Source organism: Pristiophorus japonicus, chromosome 14 (genome assembly GCF_044704955.1).
Source record: "Pristiophorus japonicus isolate sPriJap1 chromosome 14, sPriJap1.hap1, whole genome shotgun sequence".
NCBI classification, from domain to species: domain Eukaryota; kingdom Metazoa; phylum Chordata; class Chondrichthyes; family Pristiophoridae; genus Pristiophorus; species Pristiophorus japonicus.
The window spans coordinates 99,659,102-99,682,588 of NC_091990.1; the positions used below are offsets into that span (position 1 = coordinate 99,659,102).

The 23,487-nt window shown below is 43.3% G+C and overlaps 1 protein-coding gene across 1 annotated transcript in view; it reads right to left on the bottom strand.

The window, feature by feature from the left end:
* Positions 1-22,176, bottom strand: part of th (tyrosine hydroxylase) — a 65,304-nt gene extending 43,128 nt beyond the window's left edge. The window contains exons 1-3 of the mRNA XM_070898572.1: positions 22,093-22,176; positions 14,677-14,880; positions 1,681-1,855 (exon numbers count right to left, since the gene is read on the bottom strand). Coding sequence (XP_070754673.1) covers positions 1,681-1,855; positions 14,677-14,880; positions 22,093-22,176 — 463 coding nt within the window. The remainder of the gene's footprint in view (positions 1-1,680; positions 1,856-14,676; positions 14,881-22,092) is intronic.
* Between the last annotated feature and the right edge of the window lie 1,311 nt (positions 22,177-23,487).

A 23,487-nucleotide genomic window follows, 5' to 3' on the forward strand; every position in this document is an offset into this window, starting at 1 on the left:
TATTCCAAAGCTCTCCTGACCGACCTCCCAATTTCCATCCTCCATAAATTGAGCTCATTCAAAACTCTGCTGCCTGTATCCTAACTCGCTCCAAGTCCCATTCATCCTTCACACCTGTGCTTGCTGACCTACACTGGCTGGCAATGTCTCGATTTTAAAATTCTCTTTTTTTAATCCCTCCATGGCCTCGCCCCTACCTGTCTCTGTAACCACCTTCAGCCCTACAACCCTTCAAGATATCTGAGCTTCTCCAATTCTGGCCTCTTGCACATCTCCGATTTTAATTGCTCTACCATTGGTAACTGTGCCTTCAGCGTGCTTAGGACTCTGAGCTCTGGAATTCCCTCCCTAAACCTCTCTGCATTTTTAGCTTTCTCCCTCCTTTAAGACATTCCTTAAAACCTGTCTCTGTGACCAAGTCATCTGTCCTATTATCTCCTTTAGTGTGTCGGTGTCAAACTTTGATGGATAACTCTCCTGTGAAGCATCTTGGGAGATTTTACTATATAAAAGGTGCTATATAAATGCACGTTATTGTTGTGGGTACTGAGTCTTGCAGATCATGAAGGTCAGGGTTAACCCCTAGTCTCTGATAAGTTATCTGATCTCAGCTGGTACAGCAGTCAAGGTGCTTCAGCTCCCCTGAGCTACGAAGGGTAAAACATATCGTCCAGGATTCCTGCTCAGGATTAATATCCAGTTTCCACCCACGCCCCCCCACCCCCCGTGCCCCCACTGCCCCGCCCTCCACCCCAAATATCCTGCTGGATTTGATTGGGCTCTGCTGTGATACCAACACTCACTGTCTAAGGCTCACAATACCCAATTGGGTATGTGTCTCAGGACAGCCAGTAACCATGGAATTGTATTTCAGCATGAAATAATTCCTTCAGCAAAGGAGAGGAAAACATTGTGGAGGATTCTGGAAAAAAATGAATGAAAATCCGAAAAGAAATGAGCTCAGTCTCGAACATGACTGGGAAATGATTGATGATATTCACTAAAGACTAAGGGGTGGAAATTCAGTACCACCCATTTTGAGGCGCTAATGGCAGCGGGCGGTAAAGTTTGCACCGGGAAATGGTTTGATTTTGCAGCCGCAAAATTCATCAGCTGGGCCCTGAGTATGGAGCGGAGCATTAAGGGAGGCGTTCCACACCCTTTTTAGGGCACTAAGTCGGCTGAGCAACTGAAAATCCCAAGCTAAATAGACAGCCTCGCAGCACCCTGAGAGAGGCTTCCCTGGGGAAAAATAATATCGGCAAGGAAAACAACAAAAACATTCCCAATACCTCACTGACGCCAAATAAATATAAATCGCAAAAATAAAAACATTTAAACCATCACACTTATCTCAGGTAGACATTGCTTCCTTCACTGCCACTGATACAGCTCGGACCGTCCGCTTTCCCAGGCGATCCCACTGCAGGGCGCTACGGATCCCGCACGAAACAAATTTCAATGCTGTGTCACATCCCCGCAAAACCGGCGGCAAATGTATCAGTGGGGCGCTGGAAGCTGACCACCCACCTGGAAATGATTTCTGCCACCATTACAGCCCCTCCAGGGCGCAAACAGAGGCGGCAACGGACGGAATTTCCACCCCTAAAAGTATTGCGGTTGTACGGTCTAAGAGGAGGCACACAATGGTTAGATAGAGTGAAAGGTCATCATTCTTACATTTCACTTCTTTTGTTGTTTTGACATCTTCAGCAACTCTTTTCAAAGAACTGATCAAGGTGCTGATATCCGAGCTGTTTGTCTCACAACGGATGAAGAATTCTAATACCTCCAGGTTATCTTTAGATTTCTTGGTTGGCTTTGTTTCAATGTGGTGTATCTTAGCTTCAAAAGTCTATATAACAGAATGAGAAAAAAAATCATGTTTAAACAAACAGAACATGACACCATAATTATGTTAGAAAATCCAGAATAAAAAAATGCAATTTTGCACATTGAATCGAATCCATCTAGATCCCATGTAAGATTATTTTATTTTAGACCCTTATCTCATGCTACTCGTTGATCTCCCACTTTAGGTAATACTTTCCAGAATTCCACTAAAAATAAGTATTGGTAATATCTCTATAACCATCGTAGGCATTTCCTACATTACCGACAGTGACCACACTTCGAAAAGTACTTCAGTGGCTGTAAGACGCTTTGGGTCGTCCTGAGATGGCAAAGGGGTGCTGTCGAAATGCAAGTCTTTCTTTCCCTTTGAACAGCGCAGAGTCTGGTTTGAAATAAAAGAAGAAAAAAAACTCAAGAAAAGACCTGCATTGCTATAGCACCTTGAACAATCTCAGGACGTTCCAAAGAGCGTTCCAGCCAATCAAATACTTTTGCAGTGTAGTCACTGTTGAAAGGTATGGTTCATCCATGCCTTGGTTTCCTCTTTTAGGCGGAGGAGCGGAGAGAGATCATGGCGGAGGTGCGGCGAATGAGGGTTGGGGGCCCAGAAGAGCCGAGGGCCCAGGGGCAACACGGGCCAGCCCACACTGCGATATTTGTGCGCACATGCAGCAGAGCAGGTCTCCAGTCGTCCTGGTTCAAAACTTGCCACTGGATAAATGCCTAGCTCTGTCGAGCCCGTATGGTGGCTGATATGCAACGGTCACCACACGTCAAAAAAATCCATGCACAGGCATCTTTCACTCCCTCAATTGCAGTTAAGAATTGAAACATCTGTGAACTCTTGTGGAAGCAAGTCATCCTCATTCGAGGGACTGCCTATGATAACCATCGATCCCCCTACTCAACATATGTCACTCCAGCTGTCTCTTAAAGTACCTCCAAATTGACCCTAATTCAACTACATTCTCTGGGAGCTTGTTCCACATATCCAATATCAAGGAAATATTTGTTTTCTAAGCTCTAAGCTTGCCTAAGGTTTGTGAGTTTTTATAAAAACATAGAAACATAGAAAATAGGTGCAGGAGTAGACCATTCAGCTCTTCGAGCCTGACCACCATTCAATAAGATCATGGCTGATCATTCACCTCAGTACCCCTTTCCTGCTTTCTCTCCAAACCCCTTGATCCCTTTAGCTGTAAGGGCCATATCTAACTCCCTCTTGAATATATCCAATGAACTGGCATCAACAACTTTCTGCGGTAGGGAATTCCACAGGTTAACAACTCTCTGAGTGAAGAAGTTTCTCCTCATCTCAGTCCTAAATGGCTTACCCCTTATCCTTAGACTGTGTCCCCTGGTTTTGGATTTTCCCAACATTGAGAACATTTTTCCTGCATTTAACCTATCCAATCCCGTCAGAATTTTATATGTCCTTAAAACAGGAATCACCCTGGTCACTCTTCTCTGAATCTTTCCAATAGATTTATATATTTTCTGAGATAGGATAAGCAAAACTTCACAGAATGCTCCATACTTGGCCTCACCAATGGTAAAGTCAAGAATGGTCTTAGCACTAACAGACATGTCAAGACATATTTTTGTGAAAGTTTGCAAACTTTTTCTGTGTTGTCTCAGACACAGTTTTAGAAAAAATTGCATTTAGTGCAACTAGTGACTCTCCTGTGATGATCAAATAGTATGCTATTTTATAAATACAGGAGTGTTATAAATGTAATGTAAAATGTATTATTCTGCTACTAAAGTATAGGTGTGTGTCCCTTTTAGCTTATAAATTCAATTGCTGTTAAGTAAACACTGAGTGATTTTATTCAATGGCCAATTCCTATTCAGACTGGAGATCAGAACCCTCCCTAGCTTTACTTGTGGGAAGAACTGCACAAATTGTAGCTGTTATTTATGTTCCTGGAGTGTTTTTGTTCCTGTACTTTAAATTGACAGCCTTTGTTTCTTTTTCAAATGTGACAAACCAACTTAGATTAGACAATGTGTGACATCTGATGTGTGGAAGGCAGGAAATATATGTATTTGTTAAATTTTCATAGATAGTCTTATATCAGGACATTGTGTGTGTCTGAGGTTGTGTGGGTATAATGCACTATGTAGACATGCATAGAAAGATCCCAGCATTGAGGAAAAGGCATTGAGATAATGACCAGATCATTTTCTTTTCAGTGATGTTAGTTCAGGATAAATATTGGACAGGAAACCAGAGAAAACTTCTCTGCTCTTCTTTGAATAGTGTCGTAGGATCTTTTATGTCCATTCTGAGGGCAGACCGGGCCTCAATTTAACATCTCATTCGAAAGTCAGGTAGCTCTTGTGCTTAGCTCTCTGGAGTGGGAACTGACCCCACAATCTTTTAAATCAGAGGCAAGAATGCTACCTCTGACAACTGTGATTTGTTACAAATTGCTTTTGCTCACAGTCGCAGTCAAGATATACACACCCTAAAACAAGTGACTTCAATTCCTTGAATACCCTCAATTCATCCCCAACATCCAGAAAAAAAGTTGTTCATTCTCATGAACAATACAATCAACATAAATGTGACGCTGTATGTCAATTCAATTACTGTATGTTTTTTATTCAGCCTCCTACCCTTGTTAAAGCCTCTTGTTCAATCAGTTTAGATGGGAGAAAAAACTTGCCATTGAATATTAAATGATCCTTCCATGTGCCTACAATAACGTAAGGCTGGTTTCTGCCTATAGACCCAGAGGCTGTCCTTTAGCATACAATTATACAACTAGCATACAAGTAGTATTATACCTGAATCTGTTTAAACAATGTATTTGTTTTGCTAGAAGAGGCCTTGCTGCTCTCTCACATATCACTCATGTGACACTGCAGATCTCTGATCTCTTCTAAAGGTAATTACTCCAATTTGAAACTGTGCATTAGTGTCAGTGCCACTGCATGCAGGTTCGACTTTGTTACAACTTTTATTTTCTTAGAAATGCATCCTACACACTCTTACACCTCCCTGCATCCTCACTATGTCTTAATGAGGATTCACTGTAAACTCCGACTTTAATCAATTCTGTCCCAGGACCTCGAAACTGTGGGATGCCTCGCTTTCTATCACTAAAGTAGTATTTGGTAAAATAATGGGACTAAAAATGGAAAGTCCCCTGGACATGATGGCTTGCATCCTAGGGTCCTAAAAGATGGCTGCAGAGATAGTGGATGCAGTGGTTGTAATCTACCAAAATTCCCTGGATTCAGTGGAGGTCCCAGAGGATTGGAAAACCGCAAATGCAATGCCCCTATTTTAAAAAGCAGGCAGACAGAAAGCAGGAAACTATCGAGCAGTTAGCCTAACATCTGTCATTGGGAAAATACTGGAGTCCATTATTAAGGAAGCAGTAGCAGGACATTTGGAAAAGCATGATTCAATCAAGCAGTCAGCATGGTTTTATGAAAGGGAAATCATGTTTGACAAATTTGCTGGAGTTCTTTGAGTATATAACAAACAGGGTGGATAAATAGGAACCAGTGGATGTGGTGTATTTAGATTTCAAGAAGGCATTCAATAGGTGCCACATAAAAGATTAATGCACAAGATAAAAGATCATGGGTTTGGAGGTAATATTTTAGCATGGATAGATGATTGGCTAACAGAACACAGAGATTTGGGATAAATGGGTCATTTTCCGGTTGGCAAACAGTAACTAGTGGGGTGCTGTATGGATTGGTGCTGGGGCCTCAACTATTTACAATCTATATTAATGACTTGGATGAAGGGACCGAGTATAATGTAGCCAAGTTTGCTGATGATATAAAGATGGGTGGGAGAGCAAATTGTGAGGAGGACAAAAGAAATCTGCAAAGGGATATAGACAAGCTAACTGAGTGTGCAAATTTTTGCAAATGCAATATAATGTGGAAAAATGTGAGGTTATCCACTTTGGCAGAAAAAATAGAAAAGCAAATTATTATTTAAAGGCAGAAAAATTGCAAAGTGCTGCAGTAGAGGGACCTGGGGGTCCTTCTGCATGAAACACAAAGAGTTAGTATGCAGGGACAGCAAGTAATCAGGAAGGCAAATGGAATGTTGGCCTTTATTGCAAGGGGGATGGAGTATAAAAGCAGAGAAGTCCTGCTACAACTGTGCAGGTTATTGGTGATGCCACACCTGGAGTACTGTGTGCAGTTTTGGTCTCCGTATTTAAGGAAGGATATATTTGCATTGGAGGCTGTTCAGAGAAGGTTTCATTAGGTTGATTCCAGAGGTGAGAGGGTTGATTTATGAAAATCGGTTGAATAGGTTGGGCCTATACTCATTGGAGTTCAGAAGAATGAGAGGTGATCTTATCAAAACATATAAGAAAATGAGGGGGCTCGACAAGGTGGATGCAGAGAGGTTTTTGCACTCATAAAGGAAACTAAAGCTAGGGGGCATAGTCTCAGAATAAGGGGCTGCCCATTTAAAACTGAGATGAGGAGGAATTTCTTCTCTCAGAGGGTTGTAAATCTGTGGACTTCTCTGCCCCAGAAAGCTGTGGAGGTTGGGTCAGTGAATATATTAAAGGCGGAGATAGACAGATTTTTGAGCGATAAGGAAATAAAGGGTTACGGGGAGCGGTCAGGGAAGTGGAGCTAAGTCCATGATCAGATCAGCCATGATGCTATTAAATGGTGGAATAGGCTTCGGGCGGCCAAATGGCCTATCCTGCTACTATTTCTTATATTCTTATGTTCCCTCAATCTTTCCTCTCTCTACAATTCTTGATTCACTTCTTCTACTCTTCACAACCTTGGCCATGCCCTGCAGTACGACCTTTCACTTTAGGGTTCTCAATCCCCAAATGCTGCACTTCTACAAACACTGACACAGGAAATTCTGCCTGTGAAATTCCTCCTGTGGTTCCCCTGATCGGCCACCGTAATTTCAGCGGGAGGCATCATTTATGCGTTCACCTGGGGTTTTCACAGAAGTTACTGTGCCCCCACCCCACCATCCCAAGGAATTTCCGGGCACTTATTTTTCTTTCTAGTGACAGCACCATTTCCACTATAAATAGGAAAGAACCTCAAAGTTCTCCTGAAGACAATGGGGTAATTTTGACTTTGAGTGATTGTGTACAATGGCCACTATCAATTCAGGCGCCTGCTATACATCTCTCCCAATTTAAATTTCCATGGTAACTGATCCGATACTGTTCATTTTGCACCATCGTTCAGAGTTAAAATGACCCCCAATGACTGTTATTGAGTTACACAATTTCAGTGTCACCGAGTACGCTCCTATACTTCATTCAAGTGGCTACTACCCACCTCTGATCCTAAATAGTGAGTATAAAAGGCTCTTCTGTTGACAGGGGCACCTCAGTACAGCTTCGCCTGATGTTCACACATGTGCTCTTCCAGCAGGAGTCTCAGCATAAGGACCAGGAGCTGGAACTCTGGATGATTTTTCCCTCCTCAGTCCCAGAGTTTCTGAGACCAATCGTTCCAGCTGAAATCAGCTAACTCATTACAGACAGGGAAAATCATGTCCTGATGCTCTTTTCTGCTGTGCTCCGGAGTAACCCATAATTTCCACACAATGAAATGTGTTTGACCCTGATGTCAGGGTAAACGCTAGTGCTTTAGTTAGCGACTAAGATCTTTTTCCACACACCGTCCAGTCACCTAAAAATGGTATTAACAGATGGTCACTAGTCAGAAAATGTGGTATGTCTTGGGGGAGAATTAAAAAAGAGGAAAAAATACCAATTCAAAAATAAGGATATTGCCTCCTCACAAAGATGGGAGGTGGTCCCACTCTAGTCCCTGGCTGAGACTGGGACCTTCCGCAGGTGTCTGTTGGGGGCCAAACTGGAGGGAGTTGAGGCTGCTACAAGACCCTCTCCCTTCACACGGTCAGTGCAGGACTGCTCCTGAAGCCTACCATCACCTTCTGTATGGCAGCCCATGGAAGTGGCAGTAGCACAGAGGGAAATCTGCCAGGGGTATGTGCCCCATGCCCCCTAGCACCAGTTATATGTAGCAGGTGAGGAAAAAGGGACAAGTGGTGGTCCCTATGGGGATAGGGGAGAAAAATACAGATTGGGCAGAGATGTGGTGGTACGTTTCACTTCCTGCATTTTCCTTCAGTCTCCACTGCATCCAAAATCAGGCGGGATCATGGGGCAGAATCTTTCATAGTAAGATCCCACAAACAGCACTGAGATAATGACCAGATCATTTTCTTTTCAGTGATGTTGGTTCAGAATAAATATTGGACAGGAAACCAGAGAAAACTTCTCTGCTCTTCTTTGAATAGTGTCGTAGGATCTTTTACATCCACTCTGAGAGGGCAGACCGGGCCTCAATTTAACATCTCATTTGAAAGTCAGGTAGCTCTTGTGCTTAGGTCTCTGGAGTCGGAACTGACCCCACAATCTTCTAAATCAGAGGCAAGAGTGCTGCCTCTGACAACTGTGATTTGTTACAATAAATTGAATGTGACATCGCAAGTGCGACACTGGACGTGTGACACGATGGACAATATATGAGCTAGGTGTAACGTTTTGATAAATGTATGGATGGATGCAGACTAACCATGTTTTTGGAGCATCTTTAACAGTAATTTTTTTTTTAAACCTTCTGATATGGCACAGCATTGTGGATAATACTATTTACAGACAGGGAAAGCATAATAGAAACAAGCCAATAATCTCAGTGAGACGTTTGGGAGACACCAGAAAGCACTGGAGCAAAGTTTTAAACATTTATAACCAGTGGATGAATCCTGACATGAAATTACAGCTTTTGAATCACTTCAAGATATGTATATTTTTTTCCTTTATAATGTGTACAATCTGAAGTTTAGGGGTGGCTCTACCCAGGGTGAAAATCATTATTGCTCTTGCTCACAGCCGCTGTCAAGACAGACACCAATAACCAGTCCATGCAGTTATGGTGTCATCGATGTCAGAGAATTACCAATGTTATGGTGCTTAGTGCAAGGGTTTCACAATCTCCTTTTTCCTCCGTCCCCTTTCGAAGGAACTGCGGGTATATAAGTGCTGGCCAGCTGCCAGTATCTTACCAACATGGTTGCTTTTAATGTGCAGACTATTTGATCCCAAGAGGTACTGTGGCTGAGCCCATCTTGTCCTCACCCGCCATCCACCCATTTGCATTTTCCAGTGGGAATCACTCAATCATAATCAAGAATTGGGTTTTTCCTCTCCCCTAAGGCTACTGGGCCAATTGCAGTGTACTAGTTGCTGCCCTGGCTGGGTTGAACCAATACAGAAAATATTGTGGATTTTTCTGGCCTCTGTGGATTAGCACTTAGTAAACATAAACCAGCAAAATCATCTGAATCACTGAAGTGTATTACAGTTTCGTAAAGGACTCCCTGACACCATTTATTCTGCATATATAATACTGTATATTGTGTGCTGAATAATAAATAACCCAATAAACTACGGTTGAAAAGCTTGTATTGCTTTAGCACTTAAGGACAAGCATCATAACCAGTTTTAAGACCCTTTCTCTTAAGTTGCATTGTCTCCCCATAATTACCTTGCTCAGTTCCTGCTCCATTCACCGAAGGAAGTGATCATTCCTTTTTTTTAATTATATAAGTATTAGATACAAACACAAATTTGGGAGTGAGCAGAAGCCTATCACTTCAATCTCAGGATTCTGCTGCTGTTGGTACTGAGACTGAACTGTTGCCAGATTAGACTGTGAAAATCAAGTGGTTCTCTGTGTAGTTGGAAGCTTTAGTTTGAAGTGTAGTCTTCAATTCATTCCCAGGTATATAAGATTTTATATTTTATACTTAAACACGTCTACAAATATTCTAAAGGGACACCACTTTAAAGTGGGTTAACATGCTTTATTCCAGATGCCGACTAATCCACTTCCTATGCTTTTACAGTATTTTATATTTTATCGCAGTTGTAAAGATGGTTTGCTAGATCTTTCACTATCTTTAATATCAATGATTACTGTATTTTTCAAATATAATTCAGGGCAGAGGGTTCCCTTGTTGACTTTGAACAGTTTGAAATTGAGACCATTCTCTCCTCTTCTTTTTGCCAAGTGACACCCATTGACACCTATTCCGAAAGCTTCCCAAGAATATGGCTTCATTGGCACTAACAATATTGCAGTACCTTATCCAAATGGCCATTCTTCATATACAGGCCAAGACAATGAGGCCAAGACTTTCCAATACCCTCCTGCTGATGTTTTGGTGGATCTGGGACAAGAATGGGCAGATATTTGCTGATGTACATGCTCTACCAACGCTCTACCTCTGTGCACACCTTCACCTTCCCACCCACCCAAACCACCCCCAGGTATTTCCTGCTGGCTGGGACTGGTGGCACAGAAAGTGTCCATCCATATGTGGGCAGGTATATGTTAAATAAATGCAAATGAGGGCCATTTGAATGCAGGACACAAAATTCGCCTATTAGGTCCAGGCATCCAGCTTTCTGAGGTCAGAAGAGGGGCTGAAGAACTTTTCGGAGGAGCCAGAGCCTATGCAAGCACTCTCAGTGTGCTGCCCTGCACAGATCGAAATGGAACCAGCAATTTTTTTTCAAAAAAAGAATATCCTGCAACCTGCACTGTGGCAGTCCCCCGAGACTCGGTGCTCCAAACATCCCCCGTCACTTTTCAGTGCAACTCCCTGGTGGATTCCGGAGAGCCCACCTTGATTGTGTTAAAAGCCGCTCAGGTCAGTAGTTCAGCTGGGGTCAAGGACACATCTCCTTGGTGAGCGGAAGATCCACCCCATCACAGATGCAACTCAATCAAAGGAGACCAGAGAAACCTGACCTGAATGCCAATGGGCTATTCGGCAACGTGGGGACAGCACGGCCAAACCCAAACCTGTCCTCACCTGTTGTTCACTGTCCAGCAGGAGTTACTGGAGATCAAGCAGGAGTGTAAGCCCTGGCTGATGTTTCTCCTCCCTAGTCCAAAGGCAATTGCCATACCTCTATTGCCACCTCAATCGAGATCAGCCAACTGAGCACAGACATGTAATCAGAGAGGAATATACTAAAACGAGTGACTTCAATTCCTTGAATACCTTCAATTCATCTCCAACATCAGGAAAAAAAAAGTTGTTCATTCTCATGATAGATACAATCAACATAAATGTGATGCTGTATCTCAATTCAATTACTGCATGTTTGTTATTCAGCCTCCTACCCTTGTTAAAGCCTCCTGTCAATCAACTTAGATGGAGAACAAAAACTTTCCATTGAATATTAAATTACCCCTCCGTGTGACTACAATAATGTAAGGCTGCTTTCTGGCTACAGCCCCTGAGGCTGTTCTTTAGCATACAAATACTATTAAACCCGAATCTGTTTGAACAATGTATTTGTTTGCCAGAGGGGGCCTTGAAATGATTGCTGCTCTCTCACATATCACTCATGTCAGACTGCAGAGCTCTGAACTTTTCTTAAATTAATTACTCCAATTTGAAACTGTGCATTAGTGTCAGTGCCACTGCACGCAGGTCCGACTTTGTTACAACTTTTATTTTCCTAAAAATGCATCTTCCACCTCCCTGCATCCTCACTATGTCTTAATGAGGACTCACTGTAAACTCCGACTTTAATCAATTCTGTCTCAGAACCGCAAAACTGTGAGACTCATCGCTTCTCTCAATCCTTTGTAGACATTGAAAGCCCAGCTTGGTTTTCTTGAGTCACTTCCTCTACTCTTCACAACCGTGTCCTGCAGAACGACCTTTCGCTTTAAGCTTCTCAATCCCAAAATGCTGCACTGCTGCAAACTCTTACACAGGAAATTCTGGTTGGGAAATTCCCCCCGTGGTTTGCCCGATGCTCCCTACCACCAGTTACATGTAGTAGTTGAGGAAAAAGTGACATAGAAACATAGAAAACATAGAAAATAGGTGCAGGAGTAGGCCATTCGGCCCTTTGAACCTGCACCGCCATTCAATAAGATCATGGCTGATCATTCCCTCAGTACCCCTTTCCTGCTTTTTCTCCATACCCCTTGATCCCCTTAGCCGTAGGGGCCATATCTAACTCCCTCTTGAATATATCCAATGAACTGGCATCAACAACTCTCAACGGTGGTCACTATGGGGATAGGGGAGGAAAATGCAGGTTGGGCAGTGAGGTAGTGGTAATTTTCACTGCATTTTCCTTCAGTCTCCACTGCTTCCAGAATCCTGGCCAGCATCTCTTACCAACTGTCTTTCACTGCCTGATGCACTATTTTTCTGTAGCCCAGGTGATCTCCGATCACTATAACATGTTTAATGCAAAGCCTGTATGATTCTCAGTACATTTCCTGTCAAACTGACCAGCAGAAAAAAAACAACACAAACACAATTTAATTCGGTCCAAACTTATGAGCAGGTATATTCATAATTATAAAATTATTCCAAAAATCGCAAACACAAAACGCAATTGATAATTTACAATACATAAACTGACAGGACACATTAAAAGTACCTTGTGTTCATTCAACTCCTTCTGGCAAACTCCTGAAAAGACCCAGGGCAGAAATTCGTCTGGGCCCGTTTTCAGTCCCAAACTCAATGCTGCACAGACAGTGCGCGCCCCAAACGAGAGGTCCGCAATTGGTCCACGGCCTCATTAACGTGTTGTGCGTGAGCCGCAGGCATAGGCGCACCTCCACAGACACCGCATAGTTCAGGCCCACGGGCAGTAGATTCATGGGCAGTGGCTCAAACATGAGTCCCAGGACAGGGGTTTGGTGCAGGCAGTGGAGGGGGTGGGAAGGGGAGGTGATCCTAACAATTGGGAGTTGGGAGAGTACTCCTGCTCCTCCTGGTTCCACAGGAAGGATATTTTAGGGAATGTCTTTTAAACTTACCATTTGTTGTCGGCTGCTGCTTAGGCCGCAATAGTCGATTAAACATCTTTAGTGAGGCAAGCCCAACGCCTTCCCTGCTCATCACCATTGAATTTCTGCAAGGGGACCCAAAACAGGCACTTGGCCCTATTTAAGGCACCCAATGGCTTTTTAATGAGGCTGCCAGGGATGCCTGAAAAATTGCCCAACCCAATTTCAGATCATATTTTTCTCAGCCCTCTGAGGGTAGGACATTGGACCCAAATTTGGGCACCATTACGGCCATACAACAGGCACAATATAGTCCAATTTCTACCCTCCTCCCCAACTGATAACACACCAGTAACTACTTGTCACACGTAAAGGCATGATGAACAGAACTAAGGAATTGCTACCAACCTTACCTTAAGTGCTGAGTTGAATCAGATACCTCTTCTACATGCTGAGACTTTAAATCTGAGGCTAAAAGGTACAATTTACAACTAGCAAAATCCATTGTATATACCAGGCTGCCCTTGGTTGAGAAACGCACACAGGGTGTCATGAGAGAACTCCACCCATGCGCACTTACCTCCCAGAGGGTATATTTGGAATATTTTGAGAGAATAGATGGGAACATATGCAGGTTCTTTCAAACCAGTTAGAAGAGAAACTGTTAGCACCTGAGTATTTTTTAAATCAAGCTTGACACCACACTGGAGGTATACTGCACTGGGTACTGTATTGGATTTATACTGCACTGGGTGCCGTGCTGTAGTTGTACTGCACTGGGTACTGTACTGGAGTTAACTGCACTGGGTGCCGTGCTGGAGTTGTACTGCACTGGGTACTGTACTGGAGTTATACTGCACTGGGTGCCGTACTGGAGTTGTACTGCACTGGGTACTTGGCTGGAGTTACATTGCACTGGATGCGAAGTTGAAGTAAGATGTCCTCCCGGAGGAACACTCACACTGCTGAGTTCCAGAATCACATTGTGAAATGATCCTGAAGTTATACTGTGGCAGTGAAGGGTTATGTTGCAGGTAACTGCTGCCTTAAGTTACACTTACAGTAATTAAACTTTTGAGTTCTTATCTGTATTCAAGTGGACATTAATGCAAACACGGCTGGAGTCAGGTCTATCTGAGCCAACTGGAGCCCAATAATGGAAGGCGAACTCTAAACCAGTCTGAGTTAAAACCACGTGGAGACGCACATTTTAAAGTGCCCATTTTGGGACACTATATAAACTGACTTTTCAGCATTTTCAATGTTACTAGAAAATGAGCAATCTTATCTGCACTTTCTTTATATCGATTAATAACAGCAGTTTTTAGAAACGGAACTCGCTACCACAGCGTTACATGCATTTAAGGAGAGACTAGACAAGCATTGGGAGAAGGTTATGCTGATGCCGTTAGATGAGGAAAAACGGGAGATGGCTCGAGTGGAGCATAAACCTGGCTTGGACTGGTTGGGCCAAATGGCCTGTTTCTATGCCGTATAGCCTATGTAATCCTATGTAAATGTTCTGAACAAGCGCAAGTTCAAACACAATCCACTCAATCACTACAAGCCCACCGGAATACAGGTCCCTGCAAACACCCTCTGTCACAACTCCCTGTGAGTTCAAAGACTTCCCTGCTCTGCCCAAGCCTGGCTCAGCCTGAAGTCACACCACCCGGTCATGAATGCGTAGTCCTCTGCGTCACTGACCTCAGTGCGGCCAGCAGCCGTCAGTATAACTCCGATTTGCGAGCACTGCCTTTCAGTGAGGGACCTGAGAGTGACAGCTACAGTCCAACTGCAGACGGTACAGGTGTCAAAGCTGTAACCAAAGCAATGGCATAGGCTTCAGCTTTCAACTTCATTTTCTCAGTAATAGTTTCAGAGTTTGGGCTCGGATTCAATCGGGCTCCAGCCTGGGTATTTTAAACACTTGCATCGTATCTTATATCGACAGTGACTGGTTCATTGCACACAAGGGTTAATATGGGACATTACCTCGAATACTTTGAGGGTCCGGGAGAGCGAAGAGCTCTTGGCGCAGTGAAGTGTGAAGAACAAGTTAACCATGGCCCTGCCATCCTCCTCCTCGAACACCAGCTGGTCCCGAGAATCAGCAGACCCCACGGCGGCAGCGGCCGCTTCTCGCTCCTTCCGGGCATCTTCGATCAGGGACTGTCTGCGCCCGATGAAATGGGGGGACTGCCAGCGGTAAACAAAGGACATGCAACAGGGTCAGAATGAAGCCAGCAAGGTTCAATATAATACAGGGTCAAGACAGAGTTCAGTCCAAAGCAGAATGTCAAATCAAATGATTCAGAGAGGAGCAGGATCCGAAGGTCAGATTGAGAGAGGAATAGAGAGAAATAAGAGACAGAGGATCAGAGAAAAACCAAAGAAGGAATCAAAAGAGAAAGAGAGGGGGATCAGGAGGAAAGTGGAGTCAGAAAGACGACCAAGGAAAAGAATCAAGAGTGAGAACAAAAAAGAAAGGCCATGGTAGAGAAAAATGATAGAGAGAGGGAGAAAAACGTCACAGAGAACAATGAAAGGGGATTAGAAACATGATAAAAGTATCAGAGAAAGAGAGTCTGAGAGAGAGAGAGAGAGAGAGAGAGATCAGCGAAAAGATCAGAAGAAATAGAGGCATCAAAGTCAGGATCAATTAGCCAGATAAGTTAGAGAGAGGATGGGGAGAGGATCCTAAAGAGGGTGGAATCAAGGAGAGTATCGGTGATCAATGAGAAGACATATCTGAGCACATGGTATAAAAGAGAGAATCAGCAGAATGAGAGAGAAAGGACAGAGAGTATCAGAGAGAGTATCAGAGACTGGATCAGATGGAGAGGATTGATGAAGAGATGAGGCAAAGAGAGAAGATTGTAGAAAAAGGATCAGACAGAAAGAATGGAATCAAAGAGAAGTAAGTGAACAAAGTGAGTGAGGATATTGGAAATTGGAATGAGAGAAGAGGAATCTAAGAGAGAAGAGGTGTATTATTTTCCAACAACCTTTAACAACCAGTTCTGCAGTGTTAATCATTTCCTTTGTCCTTTTGGTGGCGGTTTTAAATCTATGACCTCCTGTACCCAATCATCAGCCAGTGGAAATAGATTGCCATATTGACTTTATCAAAACCCTCCATGAACACCTCTAGCAGTTCAGGCAGAGGATCAGAGAGAGAGAGAGGAAAGTAAAGAGAGTTGGAAATGAGGGAGAGGAATCAGAGACATAGCGAAATCAAAGAAAGAAAGAAGCGAGAAGAGAAAATAAGAGGAATGAGAAACAGGAACAGGGATAGAAATCAAAGAGTAACTGGAGAAAGTGGATTAGGAAGTTGGAATCAGGGTGAGAGGGGAAAGACCCAGAAGATCAGAAAGAGAGAGGAATAAACAGACCAGTGAAAGAGAGAGGGATGGATCCCAGAATGAGACATCAGAGAAAAGGGCATGAGATTGGAATTAGAGGAATCTGAGATGAGACTCTGAGAAATAGGAAGAGGAAGAGAGGATGATCAGAGGAAGAAGGAGGAATCAGAGATGAAAGGATCAAAGGTGAGAGAGTGGTATCAGAAAAAGGAATCAAGGGGAGGAAGTAAGAGTGAGACAAACGGAGAGCAAACACAGGGCAATTAGAATCATGGAGCAACAGGGAGTGATAAATCAAACCGGGTCAGAAAGAGGGAGGGTAATAAATGGGAGCAGATCATAAAGTGATCACAGAGAAAATGAGGGGGTCAAAGAGAGAAAGAGAGAGAGTGGTCTCAAAATGAGAGCAACAAAGGAGTGAGAGAAGACCAGAGAGAAAAAGGTTCATAGAAAACAAAGGAATCAAAGTGAGAAAGGATCAGAGAGAGAGAATTAATTAGAGAGCTTCAACAAGAGTAAAATCAGAGAGTGTTTATAGGTAGGATTGGAAAGAGAGGACAATGGAAGAACAGAATCCAAAAGAGAGAAGCAGAGGGAGAGGTTTTGAAAAAGAATCAGAGAGAAAGACCATAGAGAGAGAAGGGAATCAAAAATGGGGAGCAGCAGAATGGAGAATCAGATGTCCTAGAATGAGGAAATAAATGTAATGGTTCAGAGAGAGTGGACTCACACTAACAGCAAGATAAATCCAAGACAAATCAGAAAGAAAAGATAAGTGAAAGGAGAAATTAAATAATGGAGCCGAGAATACAAGGTTCAAAAATAGAGGAATCAGCAAGGGTTTCAGACAGGAATGAAAGACTGGAATTAACCAGAGGATCAGAGGATCAGAGAGACAGAGGGAGAATCTGAGATAGAATGAACAGAGGGTCAGAGAGACAGAGGGAGAATCCGAGATAGAATGAATAGAGGATCAGAGAGACAGAGGGGGAATCCAAGATAGAATGAATAGAGGATCAGAGAGACCGAGGGGGAATCCGAGATAGAATCAATAGAGGATCAGAGAGGATCAAAGAGAGAAGAATCAGAGAGAAAATAGAGAAAGGACTCGCCGAGAGTGACAGAGAGGAATCATAGAGACAGAGAAGGAAAGTATCAAAGTTACAAATTATCAGAGATGGAAAGAATTTGTATTTACATAGCACCTTTCACATCCTTAGGACATCCCAAAGTGCACCACAGTCTATATATTACTTCTGAAGTGTAGCCACTGTTATAATGTAGGCACACACAGTAGCCAGTTTGCACATAAGAACATAAGAACATAAGAAATAGGAACAGGAGTAGGCCATACGGCCCCTCGAGCCTGATCCACAATTCAATAAGATCATGGCTGATCTGATCATGGACTCAGCTCCACTTCCCCACCCGCTCCCATAACTCCTTATCCCCTTATCGTTTAAGAAACTGTCTATTTCTGTCTTAAATTTATTCAATGTCCCAGCTTCCACAGCTCTTTGAGGCAGCAAATTCCACAGATACACAACCCTCTGACAGAAGAAATTTCTCATCATCTCTGTTTTAAATGGGTGGCCCTTTATTCTAAGATCATGCCCTCTAGTTCTAGTCTCCCCCATCAGTGGAAACATCGTCTCTACATCCACCTTGTCAAGCCCCCTCATAATCGTATACCTTTTGATAAGATCACCTCTCATTCTTCTGAATTCCAATGTATAGAGGCACAACCTACTTAACCTTTCCTCATAAATCAACCCCCTCGTCCCTGGAATCAACCTAGTGAACCATCTCTGAACTGCCTCCAAAGCAAGTATATCCTTTCGTAAATATGGAAACCAAAACTGCATGCAGTATTCCAGGTGTAGCCTTACCAATACTTATATAGCAAGACTTCCCTGCTTTTATACTCCATCCCCTTTTCAATAAAGGCCAAGATACCACTGGCCTTCCTGATCACTTGCTGTACCTGCATACTATCCTTTTGTGTTTCATGCACAAGTACCTCCAGGTCCCACTGTACTGTGGCACTTTGCCATCTTTCTCCATTTAAATAATAACTTGCTCTTTGATTTTTTTTCTGCCAAAATGCATGACCTCACACTTTCCAACATTATACTCCATTTGCCAAATTTATGCCCACTCACTTAGCCTGTCTATGTCCTTTTGAAGATTTTTTGTCTCTTTCTCACACATTGCTTTTCTTCTCATCTTTGTATCATCAGCAAACTTGGCTACATTACACTCAGTCCCTTCTTCCAAGTCGTTAATATAGATTGTAAATAGTTGGGGTCCCAGCAATGATCACTGCGACACCCCAATAGTTACTGATTGCCAACCAGAGAATGAACCAGCTATCCTGACTCTCTGTTCTCTGTTAGTTAGCCAATCCTCTATCCATGCTAATATATTACACACAACCCCGTGAACTTTTATCTTGTGCAGTAACCTTTTATGTGGCACCTTGTCAAATGCCTTCTGGAAGTCCAAAAATATCACATCCACTGGTTCCCCTTTATCCACCCTGTTCGTTACATCCTCAAAGAACTCCAGCAAATTTGTCAAACGTGACTTCCCCTTCATAAATCCATGCTGACTCTGCCTGACTGAATTTTGCTTTTCCAAATGTCCTGCTACTGCTTCTTTAATAATGGACTCCAACATTTTCCCAGCCACAGATGTTAGACTAACTGGTCTATAGTTCCCTGCTTTTTGTCTGCCTCCTTTTTTAAATAGGGGCTTTACATTTGCAGTTTTCCAATCTGCTGGGACCTCCCCAGAATCCAGGGAATGTTGTTAAATTACAACCAATGCATCTACAATCCCTGCCACTACTTCTCTTAAGACCCTAGGATGCAAGCCATCAGGTCCAGGGGATTTATCTGCCTTTAGTTCCATTATCTTACTGAGTACCACCTCCTTGTGATTGTGTTAAGTTCCTCCTTCCCATAGCCTCTAGACTATCCACTGTTGGGACATTGTAAAGACTGATACAAAATATTTGTTCAGAGTTTCTGCCATCTCCATGTTCCCCATTACTAATTCCCAGTCTTGTCCTCTCAGAGACCAACATTTACTTTAGCCACCCTTTTCCTTTTTATATACCTGTAGAAACTCTTGCTATCTGTTTTTATATTTTGTGCTAGTTTACTTTCATAGTCTATCTTCCCTTTCTTAATCATTTTTTAATCATTCTTTGCTGACTTTTAAAAGCTTCCTAGTCTTCTGTCCTCCCACTAGCAACTTTCACATCAGTAGGACATCCCAAAGTGCTCCACAGTCATTATATTACTTTTGAAGTGTAGTCGCTGTTAATATGTAAGCACACACAGCCCATAGGGTCTTACAAGCAGTAATGCAACAAATAACCAGAGATCTGTTCTGGGTATGTTGGTTGAGGGTTACATTTTGGCCAGGACACCTCCCCTGTTCTTCAAATAGTGCCATGGGACCTTTTATACCCACTAGATGGCCCAACGCCATCAGATTAACATCTCACTTAAAAGGTGGCACTTCTCACAATGCAGCACTAATGTCTGCGTAAGTCTCTGGAGAGACTTAACTCCTCAACCTTCTAACTCCGGGTGAGAGTGCCACCAGTTAGTCAAGATTGACACCTGAAATCAAAGAGGAGAGAAAGAGAAAGTAAGAGTAATTAAAGAGGGGAATCAAAGAAAGAGAGGATTAGAAAACAAGAGGATCAGAGACAAAGGATCAGAAATAGACATGAACAAGATAGAGAGGAATAACAGAGAAATGATAGGTGAGGCTAATCAAAGAGAGACAGGGGCAAACAAGATTGGGTGGAGACCAGAGAGAGAGAGAGAGGAATCAGACAGATAGGAATCAAAGAGCGAGTAGTCAAAGGCAGACAGGAATCAAAAAGAAACAACAGAAAGAAAGAAAAAGAGCGGAATTGAAGAAATAGGGATGAGAGGGATAGGGATCAGAAAGTCAATTAGAGCGATTGAGAAATCAAAGAAAGAGAGGATCAGATAGAGAGATTCCCGAGTTACAAAGAGAGAAGTGTGGAAAACACTGTACCTCTGAGACAGAGACCACACGGACACACACACACATACACAATCAGTGAGAGGATCCGTGAAAGACAGAGATAGGTCATTGACTGAAACAGAGCAGAGACAGACTGAGGTGAAGAGTTGAATGAATAGACAGAAGGACGGGTCAGGTAGATTGACTCAGTTTCTCTCTCCACAGATGTTGCCTAACCTGCTGAGTGTTTCCAACATTTTCTGCTGTGGTTTCAGATTGATAATGGTGTTGCACTCACTAGTAACAGGCACGTAAAGGAAACGGAACATATATTGGATGAAGAGAAACGGAGAGACCGGTTGTAATTTAGAGACAGGAAAGGGGAGGTGGGTAGCATTTTATTTCTTTACGGATTTATGGCTGAAAATGAAATCATGGAGTAATTTTCACACAAAATCGAATAAGGTCTTCACACCGACGTAACATTGTCGCCCGTAACCTGGGATGTGGAAGTGGGATGAAGAACCTGCAGGGATCCTCCTGTGTTACCGCACACTCAGTAAGTACCGAGCAGTACACCGCATGTAGTGGAAAGAAACTACACACAGTGAGAGGCACCAAGCAGTTTGGAAAGGGTTGCTGGCCATGCTCAGCAGCACATCGCCAAAAGTGGCTCGAAGGGGGTTTGAAGAAAATCTATATGTTGTGTTGGCCTTTGCTTTCTATTTCCTTGGAACGTTTTATTTTAAATATAAAACTTTACGCTTTTGTTTTGGAATCGCATGATCTATTTCAAGGGTCTGACTTGAATTGGACTTTTTGCCAGGAGACAGCTCTAATTCTTCTGATTCCAGAGTTTCAATGAAGTGGGTGACTCGGGGATATGGCGAGGGGGGAATTGTTTCCACTCAGTCGCTCCCGGAGGGGGTCGTATCTCTGGGAGCAAAGGCACTCCACACGATTGCACAAAGAAACAGTGACGACCATCTCCCAAACCACGGCGAAGACGCAAAAGAATAACCTCAAAGAGAGTTCATTCGCCCAGCTTCTAGTTGGCTCAATAACTGGCCCGGACACTGGACGACCCACTTGTGTTCAGTGACGATGGATCATTTATTCCAAGATACCTCCAGGCGTTGGTAACTTGAAATAAACTCCCTGCAGGAAAACACTAAGTTAGATTCTAAAAGTTCTAACTTGCAAGGCGAGCGCAGCATTGCACCAATAGGGTCACGGAATCATCCTGATTAAAACTCAATTTCATGCCCCCAGTTTATATATTGTTCTAGATTGTTAATAATATGGGCAATATCTTTTGTAAATATTACTTCCCCTGTGGGTTTTTAAAGAATTGCTCTGGCTGTGTGCATATGTATTATGAATTTAATATTAAAATAACATCAAATACGTGGGAAGCAACGTAAGGCTCTATCTTTGAATAAACCCTTTTCTGTGATTCGCTTGAAGTGCTGCCCCGTTCTGTTGGAACTACCGTGTGATTGATTCTATCGGCAGCTGGGCAGCGGAGTGTCCGGTCCGTACGGCATTGAGTGAAATAAAGTCCCGATTATCAGCACAGTGTTTCCGCTTGGCGATTTCCATCCAGTGAAAACAAAATTCCAATTTTAAACAAACAGAATTGGCTGTAAGGGGTTCCTGTCAATTCAAGATGAGAATTGCAGGGCATCTAGCGATCCTCTTGAATTATAATTTAACACCAACAGCTGCTATAAATGCTTTACTTTTGCAGTTGAAAAGGATGAGATTTTTGAGTTTTTAAACCCATGAAAGAAATCGGTAGGATGCCGAATTTTCAGGAATCTGCTTTTTTATTGGATAGATAACTAAAATATATCTATCTATACCTCGCGGATAAAAACAAATCTTTGCGTTCTGCAGATGCAGCGAGTGCATGCTCTAGGGGAGAGAGATAGATACCAAGGTAATCGGGGCGCACAGACTGAGCCCAGTATGCCGAGATAAGAGAATGGATGCAAACAATGGTTATTTCTACAGAGAGTAGAATTATGAATCTCACCGTCACCGCATCCACTTGTTTGGAATCCAGCTCGGAAATTGCCCGGCGGAAGCCCTTGGCGGACGACGAACTTGAGGTGGACATCATGGAGCGTCCGTGCGAGTTGGTCAACTGGTGCCTGAGCCAGCGAACCCTCCGCTCCTATTTATAAGGAAACGGCATCTTCTTCCTTACGTCAACTGCTCTCATTTACTTATCTGACACCCCATCGCGTCCATTTATTGGATTTTCTGAATGTCGAACAAACAGCAAATCTCTCCCCCATCCCCCCTTCCCCTTAAAAAAAACGAATCAGAAGAGTTCTATAAAAAGTTTCCCCCTCCCCTCAATGCGACTTACAAAGTATTTACAGCACACAAACAGGCCATTCGGCCCAACTAGTCTATGTCGGTGTTTATGTTCCACTCGAGCCTCCTCCCACCTCTCTTCATCTCAACATATTAGCACCTCCTTCTATTCCTTTCTACCTCGTTGTTATTCCTTAGGATGACAGAACTGTGAACTGATACACTACATCGGAGGTCATTTGGCCCATGACTGTGCCCAGCTATCCAATTAGTCCCACACCCCTGCTCTTTCCCCTCAGCCCTGGAACATGGTTCCTCATCATGATCATAGGCAGGCCCTCGGAATTGAGGAGGGCTTGTTTCCACTCCCAAAGTGAGCTCTTTGATGGCTGAACAGTCCGATACCAGAGCCACAGACACTGTTACAGGTGTGACAGACATTTATTCCCTCAAGTACTTATCCAATTCTCTTTTGAAAGTTATTATTGAATCTGCTTCCACCACCCTTTCAGGCAGTGCATTCCAGATCCTAACTCGCTGTGTAACAAAATGTTCCCTCTGGTTCTCTTGCCTAAATCTGTGTCCTCTGGTTACCGACCCTTCTGCCAATGGAAACAACTTGTCCATATTTATTCTATCGCAACCATTCGCGATTTTGAACAACTCTGTCTCGTCTCCTCTTAACCTTCTCTGCTCAAAGGAGATCAGCCCCAGCTTCTCAAGTCTCTCCTATATGAGGCCGGATTCGCCACTAAGCCAGATCCCCGACACCACTGGGGTATGGCAGGACACGGTGCCTTTGATTAGACCCCTTCCCATCATTTCTCTTGAGACGCTACGTGCAAACGGTGGGACGGTGGAGGGTTGGGGGTGGGGGGAGGTTGTCAGATTAGTTGTCCGCTCTTGGAGAAGCAGAGGAAGCGGTAAAGCCGGAACTTTAAATACGAGTTGCCCAGGAGACCAGACGCGTCTAATTTCATTATCTCCTGCAATTTCGCTTCTGAGCGACACACACACAGAGACATGCTCCATCCTGTGTGGAGGTCAAGTCAAATGACAGTCGGCATTTGCTGCATCTGTTGAGTGTCCACCTCACTCAGAGCTTTCA